The following is a 14299-nucleotide window of genomic DNA, read 5'->3' on the forward strand; positions in this document are numbered from 1 at the left end:
ATTCAGGTGATGCACTTTTGGCCAGAATTCATGCAAGCGATGCAATGTTCTCCTTGGTCCATTATACCAAGAGGCCCATGACTCCCCCCGTCCCACTACCAGTGATGTCCCTTTAACCATTTGGTAAAGTTGGTGCTAAAATCCCCACGTAAGCTAACATCTCTAACATCCCATAACTGTGGGATTCTAAGATTCTAATCTTTTTTTAAAGATTTTATTTATTTATTTGAGAAAGAGAGAGAGCATGCGGTGGGAAGAACAGAGGGAGAGGGACAAGCAGACTCTGAGCGAGGACCCCGACGTAGGGCTCGATCTCACAGCCCTGAGATCATGACCTGAGCTGAAACCAAGAGTGAGACACTGAACCCACTGAACCACCCAGGCGCCCCTAAGATTCTAATCTGAATATGCAAATATCACTAACTTGTGCTGAGTGCTTTCCTAGTCTTATAACTCAATCCTTGTAACACCGCCAGCCACGAGGTAGACACTGTTATTAGTTCCACTTTACAGAAGAGGAGCCTGAGTTTCAGAGGGCCGCAGATCCTAACCGCTGAGATCACACAAGCCAAGAGAGCCTGGAGACCCTGCTCAGAGCAGGTGGGATCACTGGGCTGGGTGACTCAGCTACCATGAACAGCGGCTCCAGTGAGGAAGGCTACAGCCACAGGGAGCTCCTTACCTGTCTCCTCCCAGTCTTACCATCTCGTTCTACCTCTTTGCCAGAACCTTGGTGTCTCTGACCCACCCCCCCCCCACACACACACAGAGCTGAAGTTTTTTGGGATAACTGGAGCCCAGGACCTGTTTCTTATCAAATTGATCACAGTAATGGTAGAGAACACTCATGGATCATATAACACCTTTCAGAAATGGGGTCACTGGTGCATGCTGGGATGGATTGGGAGGAGAAATTGTAGATTTTCAAGGTGCATTTACATCCCAGAGTCACTTTGATGCCTACAGCCCTGCCAGGAGCCCACTCATTCCCTGTCCCCCCAAAGTTTCACTCTGACTACTCTGCCGTCATTATCTCATTTCTTCCCCTGCCCCATTATAGAGCATCTCACATATGTTCAGAGACTTACACAACTGATGCTCATTTAGGCCTAAGCCAGCTCATATCCTTCCCCTCCTCAGAGGCCCGCCATGCTTCCCACCCTACTTGGAATAAGCACCAGATTCCCAGCTGGGGCCTCTGACATCTGCCCTGTTTCCTCTGTGATGTCATCTGCCTCATCTCCTTCCCCCCACCCTTGCTCCCTCCACTGGAGCCACACTTGCATCCTCAAATACTCCAAGCTGCTCCTACCTCAGGACGTTAGCACTGGCTGTTCCTTTTGCCAGGGATACTTTTCCCCAGATATCCTCCATATGGCTCCCTTCCTTACCTCCCTCAAGTCTCTGTCTCTGCTCAAACGTCACCCCTCAGAAAAGCTTTCTCTGACATTCTAACACAACATCTCACTCCCTACCCTCTTTCCTCTGTTTTCTTCTATTTTTCTCCATAACACCATCACTACTTGACATTTTATTATATGTTTGTTGTTTATCCATCTCTTTTTTCAAAATCTATTTCTTTGAGAGAGAGAGAGAGAGAGAAAGAGAGAGAGAGCATGAGAGGGTGAGTAGGAGAGCAAGAAGCAGGCTTCCCACTGAGCAGGGAGCCCATGTGGGGCTTTATCTGGGGACCTGAGCCGAAGGCAGACGCTCAACTGACTGAGCCACCCAGGCGCCCCTCTGATCTGGTTTTGCTGCTGTTTCCCCAACACTAAGAATAGTGCCTAGCACACAACAGCTGTTCAGTAAATATTTGTTGAATGAATGGACCGTAATTAAATTATTAAATGTGTAATTGTCACCACAATAGGGCTCTCCCACGGGCCTGTGAATGTGGTGAGCCCTGTGAAGACAGGGCTCGTCACCCTCTGTTCCCAGCACCACCCAGAACAGGGCACAGAGAAGATACTCAGGGAGTCTTTGTTGAATGAATGAATGAATGACCCCAAGTTAAGGAGTGTGGGCGTTCTCTTGAGAGTACTCAGGAGGACTCAGAGGTTTTCATCAGAAGCGTGAATAAGGTCAGCTCTGGGCCCCACATCCCTGCTATTCCCAAGTGTGGCCCCTGTGTCCTTCATGGGAGAGTCCACATCTGTAGGAGCGACTTAGAAATGCAGTCTTGAAACCCAGAGCCGCTGAACCGACCTGCATTTTAGCAAGACCTCCCAGGGGATCTGTATGCCCATTAAAGTTGGAGAAGTGTGTTTATGGAACACTGCAGGCTCTCTCCACTCTGGGATTTTGCATGTGCTGTTCCCTCTGCCTGGAGCATTGCTGTCCACTAGAAACACCCCCAGGAAGCCGGCACTGATCTCATCTTCAACATTATTTAATGCTGGCGTTCCTAATCCTCATGGGTTCCATGACGGAGGGACCCACTCTGTCTTATTCCCCCTTTGCTGCCCCTTCCCTCCAACCCTCGGAAGCCCACCCTGATTCATCCTCAGTATTTTTTTTTTCATCCTCAGTATTATTTACGTAATGCCTGTCCATCCTCATACTTGGGAGTTTTCGGTGGTGCCTTTCCCTTCTCCAGGAAGCATGCCCTGACTCCCCTCCTTCCCACAGAGGGGACCCACCTACACCCCTTTCTCCCCCTCCCACCCCTCTCGCCGCAGTGAGGGCACGCTGGTGTTTAAGCCGGGCGAGACACAGAAGGAGCTGCGCATCGGCATCATCGACGACGACATCTTTGAGGAGGACGAACACTTCTTCGTGCGGCTGCTGAACCTGCGCGTGGGCGACGCGCAGGGCATGTTCGAGCCCGACGGCGGTGGGCGGCCCAAGGGACGGCTGGTGGCGCCACTGCTGGCCACCGTCACCATCCTGGACGACGACCACGCGGGCATCTTCTCCTTCCAGGACCGCCTGCTGCACGTGAGCGAGTGCATGGGCACCGTGGACGTGCGCGTCGTGCGCAGCTCGGGCGCGCGGGGAACCGTGCGCCTCCCGTACCGCACGGTGGACGGCACGGCGCGCGGCGGCGGCGTGCACTACGAGGACGCGTGCGGCGAGCTCGAGTTCGGCGACGACGAGACCATGTGAGCACGCGGGGACAGGGAGAGGATGGGACTCCGCGGGGAGACGGGGCGGGGCCGGAGACGTGGGCGCGGCCGGCCAGTGGGTGAGCCGCAGGAGTGGGCGGGGTCGCAGGACGAGGGCCTGGCCTTGGCGGAGTTGGGGGGCGTGTCTTGTGGCGGGCGGAGCCTGAGGGGAGGCGGGGCACAACTCAGAGAGGGGGCGGGACAGGGGCGAGGGGGGAGGAGACAGGAGTGACGGGGCGGGGCTAAGAGGAAGGGACTGGGCGTGGGAAGGGCGGGGGAGAAAGAGGCTGGTTTGAGGAGAGGAAGGAGAACCCGGGGAAGTAGGGCCAGGTGAGGAGAGAGAGAAGAAGGAGGACAGAGGCCTGGGGAGAGGAGTGTAGAGGATTTAATTGTGGCTAGTGGGGATGGAATGTGGCCTGAGGAGAGGGGCCTCGTGGACAAGAGGGGAGGTTCCAATCGAGGTGGGGCGGCGCCTATGGAAATGCAGAAGCAGCAAGGCCTAAGCCGATGGATGGGGTCTAGGAAGGGACCCAAGGAGTTGGACAAGGAAGGCGGAAGAAAGGGACCTAAGGGGAGAGGGTGGAGCTCGGGGCGGGACTAGGGAAAGGGTGGAGCTTGTGGGTAGGAGGACACTTGAACCTGGGGAAATGGCCCGACACTTAAGGGGAATGTGGGGTAGGCTTTGAGAAGAGACCGAGTAGGACTGTGGGGGCCTGGGAAGGTAAGTGCAGGGCCAGGGGAGACACAGAAGACACTGGATTTGCGGAAGGTGGCGTGGGGTCTGGGGAAGTGCGCTGGATACAGACACACCCAACACACACGCTGGCACATGCGGAATCACTAAGTCACAGACACGCTCACTAAAACACGGCGTCAGGGCTGGTCTCACGCCCAGACACCCGGCCACCCCCTTACACAGATGCCCGAGTCTCCCCACTGTGTGCCTGCAGCCTCATGTCCCCCGCCGCCTGCCTGGGAGGCAGACGGCGCCTCCCCCCTTTGCCTGAGCCCTTCCGCCCCCGCAGGCCCGTCTGTCTCCCTCCTCCTGCCGCCCACGCTCCTCCCACCGAGCACAGCCCCCAACGCACTCCCTTCCCCCTCCTCCTCCTTGCCTCTGTGCCCTGGCCTCCGCTGAGCTTCTCACTGCTCTCCCCGCCTCTCCATCCCTTCCTTCGCGTCTCGCTCCTGGCAGTCTATCTCTGGGTCTCTGTTAATCTATAGATCTAGGTCTTCAGTGTCTAGCTCTCTGACTCGGGTTATGTTTCAGTTACGGACTCTCCGTACCTTTCCATCTCTTCTGTTTCTGGCTTGAGCTGAGAACTTGGCTGAGGGCACCATCCCAGACCCTATCTATCACATTCAAGAGGCAGAGGCAATGGGGAAAGGTGTCTTTCTGCTCATTCTGGTCCTTCCTGTAGTCTAACCTGTTTCCCTCCTGCTGCTGCGACCCCACAGGCCCTCTCCTCCCCCACACGGCTTCCCCAGGCTGGGACGCCCTCTGCTCCCGCCCCCACCCACGCCCCCGCCCAAGCTTCCAGCTGTGGCTTCAGATGACAGAGAACAGGAGGCTAATTAGCGATTAGGGAAACACATCCTTCCTCTCACCGGCAGGCGCTAATTAGAGGTGCTTGGAAGCAGCCGGGCTGGAGGGGCGGCCCCAGGCAGGATCAACACCGAGGTGGAGGAGAGCCGCCCAAAGACGGGGTGGTGGGGAGAGAATGGGAGAGAGAGACAGAGACAGAGAAGATGAGAGATAGAGCTGGAGAGACAGAGACAGAATTAGAGAGAGGAAGACAGAAACTTTGATACAAAGGAAGAAGGAAACTGAAAAATTTGGGGAGAGAGGGCGCCAGGGAGATTGAGAGGCTACAATCCAGGAAGCCTGAAGGGAAGTGAGATGTGGGGAAGAAAGAGAGACCTTCTTCCTGAGAGAAATTCAGTGGGACTCAGGGAAGGAGAGGTCCTCTTGATGCGACAGAGAGAAAAGAGTTTGGGTCAGAGAGAAGCACAAGAGACAGGATACAAAGAAGCCTGGTTTGAGATCAGTGGCTGCAGAGGGTGGGAGAGCGGGGTTTCCAGGAAACGGGAGGCAGGCATGAGGGTGACAGAGTGACAGACTGGGGAGGAAGGCTGCCTCCTTTGATCTCAGGAAGTCCAGCCTTTGTCTAGCTCGAGTCCCTCTTGCTGTCCCCTGCCAGCTGGGTTTCCCCTCCCTGGGTCCCCTGAGGGCACGCCTGTCAGGGCGCCCATTGGCACACGTGTCACTGCGTGTCAGTCACCGCATGTCAGCGGATCACGTCGTGTCTGTGAGAGTGTGAGTGTCGGAGGTGTGTGTGTGTGTATCACCCTGTCTGTCAGCGTGCCACTGGGTCGGCAGCTGTCTGCATGTCACAGTGTGTGAGGAGAATGTCTCCAGAGACCCTGCTTCTTGCCACGGCGTTCCAGCACCTTGGACAGCTCCCACCCGCTCCTGAGGTTGGGGGCGGCCATTTTCACCCACAGAAAATTTAAAATATCCTGTGACCAGGAGGGGATGAGGGTGGAGGTGGGCATACGTCCCCACATGACTGTCTTGTGTGCATCTGTCTCGGCATGGGTGTCGCTGTGTCCTGTGCCTCCGTTTGTTGAGATGGGTCCACTGAGAGACTGTATGATTGAGAGCCCCTTGCTTGAGTTGTATTGACTTTGGCAATTCCATCCTATGGACGCAGAGAGACAGAGATGGGGAGAAAAGAACACAGATAAAGAAAGGCAGAGAGCTGGGGGGGAGCCCGAGACAGAGAGGGTCAGAGATGGAGAAAGAGAGAGACTGAAGGGAATAAAAATAAACAGACACCAAGAGGCAGAATGAGGGAGATATAAGGAAGGAGAGTCTACATGGTACCACAGCGGGGCTCTGCAGGTTGGCGAAGTCGCGAGGCTGTGGTGGGGGTGTTGTGCTAACAGGCATCTGGTCTGTGCGATTTTGCCACTGCATAGGGAATGGCTGCGGGGTGCGATGGTGTGTGGGTGTGGGCGGTGTGATTGGCTGAGCTTCCTCTGCCGGGTGACTGTGTGGGCTGGGTGTTTGTGTTTCTGGGTTCTGGGGCCGGGCCTCGAGGTTCCTACAGCTGAAAGAGCTGTTAGTGGCAGGGCTGTGGGCCTTCTGGGGTTAGAGGGTCTTTGTGAGGGAGGGGGTGGTTTATGTGCCTGGGGGGCACAAATAACTTCTGGCTGTTTCTCCCTAGTCACCCCCTGGGTTACCATAGCAGCGGGGATGCTGAGAAAATCAGTTAGCACTCAGTTAACCCTCAGAAGTGGTCAGGACAGAGGGCAGGAAGCAGCGTGTCTCCTGAGCCAAAGGATTAGAGTTAACAAATGTTTCTGGAAGACACACTATGTGCCAGGCACTGTTCTAGGTATTAGAGATACAGAAAAGAATGTAAAGGAACAAGGGTCACTGCCCCGGTGGAACTTACATCTTAATGTGAAGAAGCAAATGGCAAACCATAAACAAACAAACAAAAAAACACACATTAGGTGGTTTGTTAGAAGGTGGTACAGAACAAAGAGGACACAGAGCAGAGTAAGGGGGCCGGTGTGCTGGGGTCTGGGCAGGGCTGGATTTAAAAATTAAAGAAGGTGGTGGGAGGGAGCTTCAATGAGAAATTAATTTTAACAGAGATCCAGAGAAACTGAGAGAATGAGCCCAGGGAAGAGTGTTCTGGGTGGCCAGAACAGTCACTGCAAAGGCCCTGAGGCACAAGCAGGCCTGGCATATTCAAAGAACAGTGAGGAGGCCAATGTAGCTGGAGTGGGTGAGCAAGGGGGTGTGGGGCAGGGGGCCAGGAAGAGCCACATTGCATGGGGCCTTGTGGGCCACTGTAAGGACTTTGGTTTTTATTTTGGCTGAGAGAGGAGCCATGTGAACATTTTGAGCAGAGGAAGGACCTACTCTAACTTTGGTTTTACCAGGATCCTTCAGGTTGCTATTTAATAAATGTCAGCTTCCTTAGTTGTTTCCAGGCTTGTTTCTGCAAGCAGGAATAATAGAGAACCTTCCTGTGGGGGCAGATGTTTAGGGGCCCTGGGATGGAGGGCTGCTCAAAAAATGGGCCAGTGGGTGAGTTATCTGGGAACTTGGGGAGGGGGCTTATGCTGGGTGTTCTTCCTCCCCACCCCCAGGAAAACTCTTCAGGTAAAGATAGTCGATGATGAGGAATATGAGAAAAAGGATAATTTCTTCATCGAGCTGGGCCAGCCGCAGTGGCTTAAGCGAGGGATTTCAGGTGAGGGGTGATGGGTGGGCTGTGGGAGAGGTAAGGGGTTCAGGGTGGGAGGACCCTTGGAGGCTCCATTAGCGGGTACTCCTTCAGGACCATGGATCTGAGCTTCCCAGGGAAGCAATCTCACCTTCTCTCTGTCCTCTCTCTCTCCCCAGCTCTGCTGCTCAATCAAGGTGAGTGGTTACCTCTGAGCTTTGACTGGGGGCGGGGAGACACAGGAGGGAGGTCTCAGAGGAGGGTTCCAGTACCTGGAGGCTACTCCTCCAGGTCGCATTTGAGGCAAGTTAGAAGTGAGATAAGGGCAGATTCAGGGCTGGGTGAGAGTTGGAACTGACCTCAGAGTTGGTAAGACCTTTTGAATTTGGAGTTACAATGGGGGGTTTGGAGGCCAAGATCATGTTTTGTTTTTGAGGGAGAGAGAGTATATGTTGGTAGGGAGGGTCAGAGGGAAAGGGTGAGAGAGAATCTTGGGCAGGCTCCATGCCCAGTGCAGAGCTCAGTGTGGGACTTGATCTCATGACCCTGAGATCATTACCTGAGCTGAAATCAAGAGTCAGACACTCAACCGACTGAGCCACCAGGTGCCCCAAGATCGTGTTTTGTTTGTAGTTAAGGTTGGAAGAATGGTAAGGCAGGATCCCATCTGGGTTTATGGTGGGGTCAGATTAGAATTGGGGTCAGATTTAGGTCAAAGCCTAAGTGGGGGTTTAAGGTGACTTTGGGGGACTTACAGTTCACACTGTGGCCAGAGTCAGAGATTGGGGTGGGGGTGGAAGCAGTGGGTTGAAGATAAGGGACAGAGCAGTTTTGGAGCTGAGATCAGAATTAGGGTTTGGGGTTAGGACTCAGGTCAGACTAAAGATCGTTTTAGGGTAAGTAGTAGGAACTTCATCCCAGCAGCTTAACACAGTAAAAGTCATTGCTGGCAGAGTTTTCTGAGAGTGTTCCTGGTGGAGGTGACTTTCCACTGAGAATTAGGGTTAAGTTGGTACTGGGCTTGGACCAAAGGACCAACATGCTTTGGGGAGATGAGCTGCGGCTGGGTCTGGGTCCAAGATCTATACCAAAATTGGGAATCCCTTCTTTCCTCATCATCTCAGACACACTCAAGGATGTTTTTCAGAGCTTGGGTGGTGATGATAATGATGACAGTGGTGATTTTAACAAAGGAAATACCCTTTGGTATTATTTATTGTGTAGCAGGCACTGTGTTAAGCACCGCACATGAATAAACTTCTTTAACCATCACAAGCACCCATGAGGTAGCTACTGTCTTTGTGCCTGTTTTACGGATATGAATGAACACTGAGGCACAGAGAGTCCAAGGCATTGCCCAAAGTCACACAGCTTCTTCCATATGAAGCTCAGAGCCCACCACCTGAACTTCATGGACCAACTGAGTCTTAGGCTGGGGAAGATAGTGTTCAGATGGACACTGGGGCAGGCTGGGGGTGTACCACCAGGGAGGCTTCCCAGAGGACAGCAGACAGAGTTTTCTTTCTCAGTGGGAACAGGTAGCAAGGGCATCATGGGCCCAGTGAGGTGGGCCTCCCTGGAATCTAACTCCCAACCTTCATGCTGCAGGAGATGGAGACAGGAAGTTGACAGCCGAGGAAGAAGAGGCTCGGAGGATAGCGGAGATGGGCAAGCCAGTTCTTGGGGAAAACTGCCGTCTGGAGGTCATCATTGAGGAGTCATATGACTTTAAGGTGACTTTCTGGGGCCCCAGCTTCCTCGAGTCATTTCCTTGGGGAGGGTCCAGGAGGAATCAACTATTGGGTTGGGGAGGCCAACCCAAGGGAGGGGTGGCCAGGGGTCCAAGACCATCCTCCCATCCTTCTGCTAGCACCATGGACAGCAACACTCCCTTTCCCCTTCTTGCTATGAACCGGGCTGTGGGGGGTTGGGGACCCCTGAACATGGGCTGTGAGCCTCAACCCCAGTGTTCCGCAGGAAGCCTCGGGGTGCCCTGAGGTGGCCATGGGCAATGATCTCTTCCCCATCCTTTCATCCTCAGAACACAGTGGATAAACTCATCAAAAAAACCAACTTGGCTTTGGTGATTGGGACCCATTCCTGGAGGGAACAGTTTTTAGAGGCCGTTACGGTGAGCGCAGGTAAGTGGGAAGGGAGGAAAAAGGAGAGGGAGAGAGGGATGAAGAGACAGGGGAACGGGGAGGGAAACAGAAAGAGGGATGAGAAGGACAACACGATAGAGAAGAGAAAAAACAAGAAAGAGATAGGGAAAGACAGAGGAAAAGATAAGGAATGGATACAAACAGGAGAGACGGACACACAAAGAGAGATGCACAGAGAACCACGGAGAAAGACAGAGACGTGGAGAGAGCATGAGAGATGTAGAGCGAAGTGCCTAAACTGCAGAAGGCCAGAGACAGAGAGACGGAGAGACATGCAGAGAAAGACCTCAGGAGGGGTGGAGGGGGTGAGCTTCAGCCAGGAGCCGTCTGGCAGGGCTTTCTCATCAGACAGCCCCAGGGTGGGACCAGGTTACAAGTCTTGGCCTCCCCGGACAGCCTGGATTCCTCTGTTGCCATGGAGATGGTCACCAGGGCACCCAGCTCTCTCCCACCTGCGCTGGTTTCCCTCCTTAGGTCTCGGGTGGGCCCACACTGCCCCCGTGTGGCCAGAGACACCATGACACTTGGATTCACAGACAATCCTGGAGACCCACACTGGCCCTTTGTGATAGGTATTGGGGAAACTGAGGTCCAGAGGCAGAGGAGGGACTGGCCTGAAGTCCCACAAGGAATTCAGAAAGAGCTGATGTGAAGCTCAAGGCTTCTGTCCCTTATACAACCTCAGATTTCCTTCAGGGAGGCCTAACTGGTAGGAATTGAAAATACACCAGGAATTGTGGTTGTTCGGTGGCATCAAAAGAAACCAGACTTCGGGGATGGAAAAGTAACAGGTAGCAGAGCTACAGACACCAGCTCAGAGGCCTAATAGAATCGAAGTGGTGTCTCTCTCTGAAGCCACGTTCTTTCAGTATCTGTTTCAGAGGGATCTTCCGGACTCAGCCCTGTGTAGGACAGTGCTGGGGACAAAGAGATAACCATGACAGTTTGGGCCTTGTTCTCACAGAGCTCACGGTCCAGCAGGGGAGACAGTGACAACCCAGAGTGGGCAGGGCTGGGACAGGGGATCCGATGTGGCTGTGGGAGCCCAGATAGGGTGCTGACCCAGCCTGAAGGTCAGGGAGGGCTCCCTGCAGGAGGAGGCTTCTGAGCTGAGTCTTCAAATTGGAATAGGAGTTATCCAGGAGGAGGGAGGAGACAGGGAGGTGTTCTAGGCAGAGGAAAACCGAGAGTCTGGAAGTCAGCCAGGTCATGGCACAGTTTGCGGGGGAAAGTGGGATGACTAGTTTCAGGCACAAAGAAGCAGCAAGGGATGAGGCTGGCGGTGGGCAGAGTCCGGACTATGCAGGTCCTCACGGGCCACAATAGGGAGCTTGGGTGTCATTTCAGTGCATGGGGGCCCACAGAGCATTTTCGGTGGGGGAAGCTCCGGAGTCTGTGGAAGGAAGGAGAGGCTGGGGTGGGGCGTGACAATGTGTTGAGGAACTGAACCTCCCATCCAAGAAAGCTGGGAGTCGCAGCCCTCCCTTCGGGCTCAGTGAAGAGGAGAAGGCGTGAGATGGTGGTCACGGAGAGCCAACGTGAGTCACCCAGTGGGTCTGTAGAAAGCAACAGATGAGATCGGAGGAAAGAGTGGGGGGAAGGGGAAACCAGACCAGTAATAAGTAATCATCCTGATGGTGACAGCAATGACGGGGACCGTGGAGTGCCAGGCAGCTGGGAAGTCCATTTCCTGTATGACCTCATTTAACCGATGTTTCCCAAGTATCTGGCTCGGTGTTTGATCATTTTACACTTTGTTCAACAAATGCCTTTTGATCCTTGAGGCTCTGTGGAGAAGGGCGGTTCTCACCTCCTTGAAGGATGAATCGTGTTCCGTCTGGCACATAGAGGTGCTTCTGTCTTACATCCTTTCTGTCCCTGCCTGAACTGTAAGCTCTTTGCAGGGCAGCCTTGGTTTGCAGCATCTGTGACTCTCCCCAGGCACTAGAAGGGGCTTCCAACATTAACCATCACATTGGAGGTGGGCCAGGCTGCACACAGAGTTCTTTCTGGGGCCCTCCTCCGGAGGCTCAGAGAGGTTAGAACCCTGATTCAAGATCACACAGCAGCTTCAGGGTTTGACACCAGAGAGGTAACCCCAGAGCCACAGACATAACCACGAGGCTCCCTCCATGAGAAAGGCTGAAGAAGATGGGAAAGACCAGAGAAGTAAGCAGAACCTGCACATTCTCGGATGCCAAGCGCAGGAGTGTGGGCCTGGGTATAAGGGCAGTAGGAAACCAAGGCAGGATATGAAGCAGGGCAGGAAAAGCCCCCAAGAGATGTAATGACAGCAGCCCCTTCCCTCCCAAGAGTGTGTTCTCCCCACTCTAACTTTGGCCACTTCTCACTGTAGCCAATTAGAAATGCATTCAGCTGCAAACACCAGAAAACTCAACCACGGTGGCTTGTGCACGCTAGAGTTTCTTTTTCTCACAGAACAAAGAAATCTGGAGGAGGCGATAAAGAGTTGGCAGATCAGTAACATCCTTAAATGCCCAGGCTCCTTCTTTATTTTTCTCTCCCACTTTCAGCGGTTTGCCCTCATGGTTGCAAGATGGCTGCCACACCTCCAGGTGTCAAGTTCACATTCCAGGCAGGCAGAAAGCGGAAGCAGGGAAGCAAGGAGGGTTACACTGTTCTTTATCAGCATCCTTCCATCTGTAGTGCTTGGCCACTCGAGTCGCTCACTACTGCTCATTCATGGTTTTATGCTTCTCAGTTTAGGGCAAAGTAGACAAAACATAGCATCTGTGCTTCCCTGTTACAAATCGAAAGCAGGTGAAATTCCATCACAGTGCGTGACACACACAACTGTAACAGTGAGTGAGGCATCCTGGACGAGGCTCAGCCAAACAGATCCATAACACTGTCCCCGTGTCAGGAAAGCTGGAGCCTTCCAGAAACCCTCTGTTTAGGTCTCATTGCCAGACTGGGTCATATGGCCCCTGCTGCAAGGGATGGTGGGAAAGCAAGTATTCAGCTGAGGACAGGACTGCCACTAGCTGCAAGGAGTTCTGGGAAAGTGAGTATTTTATCTGAGGACCCAGCTGTTGCTAGCTGAGTGGATTCTGGGAACATGAATAATGTTAGCTGGGTGTCTGGCATGCTCTAGCTGCAAAGGATTCTGGGACAGCAAGTACCATTAGCTGAGTATGCGGCTATGGTTAAATGCAGTGAATCAGAGGAAGTCATTATTTGTAGCTACAGAAATGCCTGTCTGTAAATGGTAGCTGAAAAGCCTTCTGAGAAAAAGACTCTTTTTTTAGCTAGGGATGTGGCCACCTCTAGCAGCAAGGGATCCTAGCAAACCTCATATTTTTAGTCTGGCGCACAGCCACTAGCTTCAAGGGATTCTGGAAAAGTGAGTATTTTTTTTTTCTGGGCCCGTGTATTCTAGCTGCAAGGGATTCTGTGAAAGTGCTTAGTTTCATGGAATTCACTGCCTAGAAATTGCCCCAAATGGGAGGGGTCTGCAGGTGAGAAAGAAGGAGGCATGGGTGTGTGCCCCAGCTGGGTCGTGTGCCCACAGGGGACGAGGAGGAGGAGGAGGACGGGTCCCGGGAGGAACGGCTGCCTTCCTGCTTTGACTACGTCATGCACTTCCTGACGGTGTTCTGGAAGGTGCTATTTGCCTGTGTGCCTCCCACTGAGTACTGCCACGGTTGGGCCTGCTTCGGTGTCTGCATCCTGGTCATCGGCCTGCTCACTGCGCTCATCGGGGACCTGGCCTCCCACTTTGGCTGCACCGTTGGCCTCAAGGACTCTGTCAACGCTGTAGTCTTCGTGGCCCTGGGCACCTCCATCCCCGGTAACCCCCTGGGAAACTGCGTGTCCGGGGAGAGTCTCAGAGACGTCAGACAGTAGAACCTAAAAGAAAGGTTCTGCAGATATCAGGGGGTGGGATGGAACCCATCACACGGAACCCATATGGTGAGCCCCACAGAGATATGATAGAAAGGAGGAGGTGGGGCACTGTAGGGAAAGATAGGAGAGGGGTCCCACAGAAATAAGGTGGGGACTTCATAGGTACCACTCAGTGGGTACCACAGAAACAAAATGTTAATTACCTTCCCCTGGAGAAACCACGTGGAAGATTCCATCCAACCATATTGGTGGGCATGACAGGAACGAGGCCAATGAGTCTCAAAGCTTTAACTAAGATGAGAGGGCAGAGTCACAACCAGACGTTGGAGGCAGGGGTGCCATGGAAATAAGACAGTGGGGCCTCAAAGACTGTAGTGTGTGTCCCATGGAAACACAATGGCCATGAGCCCCTCTTCCCAAATAAACCTGAGGGAGGGTCTCTTAGAAACTAGGTGGCCCAGACAGAAATTCTTACAAGAGTGGGAAGACCAGATGTGGGGAGCCGGACTCCTTTATTTTTTTGCCCACGTGGGTATGTGCTCTCGTCAGGTGGTGGCGCTGTAGGCCTAGAAAGCAGGTGGCGGGTCCCGCAGACTACAGTGAATGGTTCTCCGACGCCCGCATTCCCCCCGGGGTCGGGGTGGGAGGGTTGACAGCGACAGCATCGCGTGTGGATGGAACCTGACACTTATTTTGTCCAGCCTGGTGGCAGTGGGATGATTGGGCCAACAGAAAGTAGGCAGTGGATTCATGCGATGCGGAGAGTGGTTCCTATGGAAAGCAGCGAATCCCATTGAAAGTACGCAGCAGGCCCCATAGAATGCAGAGAGGGGGGTCCCCTCCGCCCAAATCAGACAGTGAGTCCATAGAAAGCAGGCAGCGGATGGCATGGAATGTAGGTAGCGGATACCACTGAATAAAGACA

At 53.6% G+C, this 14299-nt stretch overlaps 1 protein-coding gene across 1 annotated transcript in view; it reads left to right on the forward strand.

Moving 5' to 3' along the window:
• SLC8A2 (solute carrier family 8 member A2) overlaps positions 1–14299 on the forward strand; it is a 28260-nt gene that overhangs the window by 13242 nt on the left and 719 nt on the right. Inside the window, exons 4-9 of the mRNA XM_044257014.1 lie at positions 2679–3101; positions 7269–7372; positions 7525–7542; positions 8954–9078; positions 9387–9486; positions 13040–13318. Coding sequence (XP_044112949.1) covers positions 2679–3101; positions 7269–7372; positions 7525–7542; positions 8954–9078; positions 9387–9486; positions 13040–13318 — 1049 coding nt within the window. The remainder of the gene's footprint in view (positions 1–2678; positions 3102–7268; positions 7373–7524; positions 7543–8953; positions 9079–9386; positions 9487–13039; positions 13319–14299) is intronic.

Source organism: Neovison vison, chromosome 7 (assembly GCF_020171115.1).
Source record: "Neovison vison isolate M4711 chromosome 7, ASM_NN_V1, whole genome shotgun sequence".
In the NCBI taxonomy this organism is placed as follows: domain Eukaryota; kingdom Metazoa; phylum Chordata; class Mammalia; order Carnivora; family Mustelidae; genus Neogale; species Neogale vison.